General features: G+C 35.6%; 1 protein-coding gene and 1 pseudogene across 1 annotated transcript; one reads left to right on the top strand and one right to left on the bottom strand.

Annotated features, from left to right (window-relative positions):
* Positions 1-1202: 1202 nt before the first annotated feature.
* On the top strand, positions 1203-1321 carry LOC118600493 (annotated as a pseudogene).
* Positions 1322-4958: 3637 nt separating this feature from the next.
* Positions 4959-5915, bottom strand: LOC107517904 (olfactory receptor 4N2). The gene has a single exon (XM_016159072.2). It carries the CDS (start codon positions 5880-5882, stop codon positions 4959-4961), a length of 924 nt encoding a protein of 307 aa, XP_016014558.2. The 5' UTR covers positions 5883-5915.
* Positions 5916-6419: the final 504 nt, after the last annotated feature.

The following is a 6419-nucleotide window of genomic DNA, read 5'->3' as shown; positions in this document are numbered from 1 at the left end:
AGATATCAAGCCATAAAAATAAAAGAATGAATTTAAGATGCATATTGCTAAGTGAAAGATGCCAGTCTAAAAAGGCTACATACTAAATGATTTCAAATATATGACACTTTGGAACAGGCAAACTTATAGAGATAATTTTTAAAAAATCGATAGTTGCCTAAGGTTCAGGGGGAAGATGGGAGGGTTGAATAGGTGTAACAAAATAGATGTTTTAGGGTGTGAAATTTTTCTGTATACTACTGCAATTAATACTTGACATTATGGATTTATCAAAACACATGGAACTTTACAACATAAGAATGAACCTTCAAAGTGCAAATTTTAAAAAATCGTTTAGGAGGGTGAGGGATCCCAAGATGAAATGTACACTGTATATTTCATCTTGGGATCCCTTACCCTCCTAAATGATTAATAATAATAAAATAATAAAAAGTAACAAATATGTAAGAAATTACTTCGCTGAAGGGCCTCTTAGATTCTAGAACACCAGAAACTCAAGTTCTTCTGCTTAACACAGCCATTTCCTCCAAGTTTCCTCTTTCTACATTGTGCACCAGAAATCCTCTCAGAGAAATTAGTTGGGAAACCATAGAGCTCAACTTGTTTGTGTTTTTGTTTGTGTTTGCTTATTTGTTTGTTTAGTATCATATGTTACCTGAAGTTCAATGTCTTGAAATCTGTAGATTTTGTCCATTCTTTGTTGTTTCAGGCAGGAGGCAAAATTCAATTCTTGTCATTCCAACTTATCAGAAGCAGAAATCTAAAACTTTTATTTAAAAACTAATAAAAGTTTTAGACATAAATGACAGTTCATTTACTTGATATATTAATAGGTGATACAAACCAAATCAAAATGAATAGGCTTATTTTTAAAAGTAAGCAATTCACATAAAAATTGAATATGTGAAAGAATCATTTAATCAATAGACATTGTTCGCAATAGTCAGAATTAAAGCTATATTAAATATAATACTTTTGTCTTTTCCAAATAGCAAATCTTTAAAAGAAATGAAATGCTACTCTTGGAAATAGGACAAAAAATTTTATATGTTGTTGGAACATTAAATTAACAGAATTTTACAATATATCAACATTTATACGTTGTAATCTAGTAATTGTACTCCTAAAAATTTATCCCCAGAAAATAATCAAATAATCATGAAACTTAGTTCACAATGGCAAAAATCTAAATATATAAAGCAGTCTATGTCCATGCCACCCTGAACAAGCCGGATCCCATCTGATCTCTGAAGCTAAGAAGGGTCGGGCCTGGTTAGTACTTGGATGGGAGACCACCTAGGAAGACCAGGTGCTGTAGGCATAAAAAATAAAAAAACAAATAAGAGATTGTAAGCTGACAAGGTCCTTGCAATCTGTGAGGTCAACCAAGAGTTGCTTCACCATAAAATAAACAAACAAACAAACAAAGCAGGCAGTTATTTAAGTAAATATTAATTTAAATGTTAATTAAATAATTTATAGTTGTTTAAGAGTATTGTGGTTTATATTTATTTATTTAAAATGTGCCCATAATATTAAGAGAAAAGAACAAGTTATAGCGTGACCCAATTTTTATAAAAATAATGTGTTTATGCATGTAAAAGTGAAAAAATTTTAATATTAGATATTTATGAGTGGAAGAATTATATGTAATTTTCACATTATTCCTTAATTCATTTACCTAATAAACATTTATGCACACCTGCTTTGTGGCAAGCAGCAGACAAAAAACAGACAACTTTCTGATTCCATGAATATTATATATTCATATTATATAACACAGTGAAAAAAGACAGGCAATAAAAGAAGTATATGAAACATAGATCATGTTAATAGGCGATAAGTACTATGAACAACAGTAATGTAGGGAAGGGAGACATAGAATATCATGGGAGTGTGTTGCAAATTGTAAATAGGGTGGTCAGGAAAGGTCTCATGTGAAAGGTGACATTTGATGAAAGGACTAAAAGAAATTATGGAGTCATGCCAATATCTTGAGAAAGCACATTCGAGACAGAGGAAACAGCAAGTCAAAGGTCCTTGGAAAGGTATGGGAAATTTAACATATTCTAAGATCAGGAGGCCAGTAGTACTGAACAGAGTGGAATGGGATGTAGTAGGAAAAGAGGTAAGAAAGAGAAAAGGGGTAGGAGTTGTGGCATGTAGATAGGGTTGTATGGACCTCTATAGATAACAGAGAAAGACTTTAGCCCTTATTTTAAGTAAGTTGGAAATCACTGAGGGTTTTGAGAAGAGGAGGGAAATGATGTGACTATATTTTAACCAGATTGTTCTGAATGCTTGCTAAGAAAAAAACTAAAATGGGACAAGAACAGATATGACACAGTAAAGAGGTTATGGCCACAGCATAGGCAAGAGATAATGGTGGTTTGTGCCTAGGTGGTAAAATTTGAAGGAGAGAATATCTAATCTGGCAATTTCATAATGGCAGAGCTAAACCATATCTGTTAACAGATTGGACGTGCAATATGAGAGAAAATATTTCTTAAATGAATTCAAGATTTTGGACCAGAGACTAAAAAGACCAAATTACAATTTATCAAAATTGGATGTGAGATGCGGAGAAGGGGATGGTGAAGGTCAGGAGTCATTCTGGAATATTATGTGTAAAGTGATGTTCAGATATGAAATAAGAGCTGTAGCCTTGGCAACCACTGCTGGATATGGAATAGGAGCTTAGAGTTCGTGAGAAAGATATGTATAGAGGTTATCAATGTATAGTTGGAATTTAAAGCTGAGAGAACTAAGTAGCTAAGGGGAAATTTAAAAAAAAAACTGACGATACAGCTTGCTTGGTGGAAGGGATAGATGACATGCATTTTTCAAAATCCATAGAACTGTACACAAAACGTGAACCCTACTACAAACTATTAACATTATTTTAACACAATGCATCAATGCTGGTTCATCAGTTGCAGCAAATGTACCACCCACATGTAAGACATTAACAGGGGAAAGTATGTATGTATAGTGCGGGGCAGATTATATAGGAACTCCGTATTTTCTGCTTAACTTTTCCAAAAGCTAAAACTTCTCTTAAAAGGTCTATCGATTTTCTTAAGTATAAAAAAATTTTGCAGAGCTTTACTGTAGAGGGAAGGAGAGAAATGAGACAATATGTGGAAAAAGAAAGGTAACAAAGAGGTTTTCTATAAGATGAAAGAGTTGTGGTTTTATGCTAACGGAAAAAATCTGCTAGGGAGAAAAAAGTTCATGGTGCACAAGAGAGAAGGAAAATTACCACAGTATATCACCCTTACTAGGAAAGAGGGGATAGATTCTAATGTACAGATAGAGGATTTGGCTTTTGTAGGAGCAATATCAGGTCACCCAGTCTCAGGAGAGCTGAAAGGGAACATAGTTCCAAATACGGGTGTAAGGGTAGATGTAGTGGTAGGAGCTTGAATAATTCTCTTCTGTCCCCTTTTCTCAGTTAAATAGGAATAAAGCAATAACTTGAGAGTGAGGATAGATAGGAAAGGAGATATATGAGAAATGAGAATGCTTTTTCTATCATCAGAATACTTTTATCATGTACATGATTTATAAAAACTTTAATTTTGATTATTTTATAAAATAAAATATTTTAAAAAATGAACCTTTTGCATTTTGGATAACAGATTTGTATTAGATGCTGTTCTTTCAATGTATTCATGAGACTCAAATCTGACTAATTAGACAGAGAGTCAGTAGCAGTAGAGGTTCTGTTTTGCTAGGGGAGATTCGATAGGTACACAGTGGCTCTGGATCTCCATCTTGATCCTAGTTCTACGGCTAGCTTGATGATATTTTCAGACAACAGATGGCAAAGGTTGTAACCAAAACAAGTCTCTTAACAGCCTGTCTCCTATATTGTTCTGGAAGTAATCTCTGGATGCCCAGCCTATAGTATGTTCTTCTGGACAATTCAACTGTTTTGTAAGCACATAACTGTATATATTAAATCATATCATATTTAAAATAACTCTTGCAAGATACCTGACTGGTCCATCAAAGAACTATCATCATTATACTCTGTGTGAAATCAATCAGGGATGAGATCAACAAACAGCTTACAAGTCATCAAAATCTGCAAGGAGTAATTATGAAGTTCTGGAGAAAAGAAGGTGAAATGTTACCATGACCTTTACACATGAAAATGGTCAGTTTTTTTTTTTCCTTTCTCTGTCTAATTATGGGGAAATTTTTTAGTTTAATTTGTTCTAAAATATACTTACAAGCATAATAATTCCCTCTTAATGATATTTTTCAGCTTTTTGATACTTGTACACAATCTTAAGTCATTTGTGAAATTGTAGTAGAAAAATCACTATTGCTTAAAAACCTTAGAATGGCTACTTGTTTTAATTTTAAAAAATCAAACCCTTATTCATTTCATAGACCTATATATGTGTTCTACACTACCAGTTTTCTACCTTTAACTTTAATCATTTTCACTTTCACTTATTATATCCCAACTTGAACGTGGTTGTGTTCTTCAAATACATGTAGTTCATTACTACTGTCCAGATTCTTGCACTGTTTCCTCTGCCTAGAATGCTTTGATTACAAATGTTTGCATGGTTGGCTCTTTCAGTTTATATAAATATCAGCCAAAATATCTATCACTTCCTCAAGAAGTCCCTTCTTGAAGACTGAAAAGTAAACTGATTACCCTTGCCTCAGACTATCTATCATTTTGCTTTTCTTTTGAGTTTCTTCAGGACAATATCTCTTTCTGAAACAATGCTACTTATTTTCCATCTTAATGGGTATCTATTCCCACCAGATGTACCCTTCAGGAAGCAGTGACTATACCAATCTTATTAATAACTCTTTCTCCCATTGCCTAGAATAGTACTGACAAGTGGGAGATGTAGTGTTTAAAAAATGAATAAATTAATTTCAGATGAAATGCTCCAGTTTTGACTTTCATATTCATCCCCTCCCATCTTCTATCAGGCTAATAGCTGATTAAATAACTTCCTCATGGAAGCTTTTACTTCCTGGTTGCGAAGGGTATAAATCACAGGATTCAGCAATGGAAAGATCACTGTGTGGAAAAAGGAAACCACCTTGTCAGCTGGGAAGGCCCTGAAGGGTCGTGTGTAGATAAAGATGGCAGGCCCAAACATGAGAAATATAACAATGATATGGGTGGTGCATGTGGACATGGCCTTGTTCTTTCCCTCAGAGGAGGACCCACGTACATGGCAGAGGATGACTGCGTAGGAGGCCAAAAGCCCCAGGAAGCACAGGAGGGTCATCAGACCACTGTTGAAGACCATCAGAAGCTCCACCGCAAAGGTGTCTGTGCAGGCCAGCTTGATGACCTGTGGCACATCACAGAAGAAGTTATCCAGTTGGTTTGGGCCGCAGAAGGGCAAACGGAGGATCAGGGCCACTTGGATAATGGAGTGGACAAAGCCCCCAAACCACAAAGCTAACAGCAAGGCATAGCAGGCCCTAGGGTTCATGACAGTTGAATAGTGTAAAGGACGGCAGATGGCAATGTAGCGGTCAAAGGCCATAACAACCAGCAATAATCCCTCTCCTCCTCCAAGGAAGTGCAAGAAAAAGAGCTGAGCAATGCAACCCCTAAAGGATATTACCTTCTTCTCAGAGAGGAAGTCCACCAGCATCCTGGGAGCCACAATGAAGGAGTAGGATGCATCCAGGAAGGCCAAGTTACCCAGAAAGAAGTAGAGTGGGGCTGTGAGGCCAGGATCCAATCTGATGGTCAGGATGATGAGGAAATTTCCAGGGAGGATGATAAGGTAGAAAATTAAAACTAACACGAAGACCAGGAGTTGAATATTTTGAAATTGGGTCAAACCTAGAAAGATGAATTCCTTCACCACTGTGCTATTTTCTATTTCCATCTCCTCTGCCTGCAGTACATCAAGAAGAATTTATTGTTATTACTATTTCTTCTACGTAGACCCTAGTGTTTCTCCAGCTAAAAATATTTGACTCATCTATCACTTCAACTAAAACAACATGTCTTAACCGTCTCTAATATCCTGGGTAAACTCTGAAACTTCCAGATTAAAGCAAGCCAATTAATAAACAGAAATACTATTCAAAGCCAGGCTCTTAATCTCATTTGACCATGTACTTCTGTAGAACTACTCTCTTTATAACATTAACAACCTAAACGTTGAGATTCCTTGAGTCACAGGAGAAACTTCTGATTGAGATACAACATAAATTCAATTATCGAGATCTTTCTATTTTTATGGTTGCACTCTGCTTGCAGCCTAGCTAGTTTCTTGGGATCACACCTCATTTCTCCTCACCCACCGACCCCACAATTTTTGCTAAGTATTTTTTTTCTTCAGTTCCTGCAAATTCCCAGTTCTTGTCAGCTAACTCTCTGCTTTGTTCTCTGTATTCTCTTATTAAATCTCTTATTGCCT

The sequence above is a fragment of the Rousettus aegyptiacus genome, unplaced genomic scaffold, assembly GCF_014176215.1.
Source record: "Rousettus aegyptiacus isolate mRouAeg1 unplaced genomic scaffold, mRouAeg1.p scaffold_m13_p_3, whole genome shotgun sequence".
NCBI lineage: Eukaryota > Metazoa > Chordata > Mammalia > Chiroptera > Pteropodidae > Rousettus > Rousettus aegyptiacus.
Note: the sequence above shows the minus strand (reverse complement) of the source record. Positions and strands in the feature narration are given on the sequence as shown.

Excerpts from the sequence above, each read along its gene's own strand:
- LOC107517904 (XM_016159072.2), bottom strand. The coding sequence starts at position 5,882 with ATGGAAATAGAAAATAGCACAGTGGTGAAGGAATTCATCTTTCTAGGT.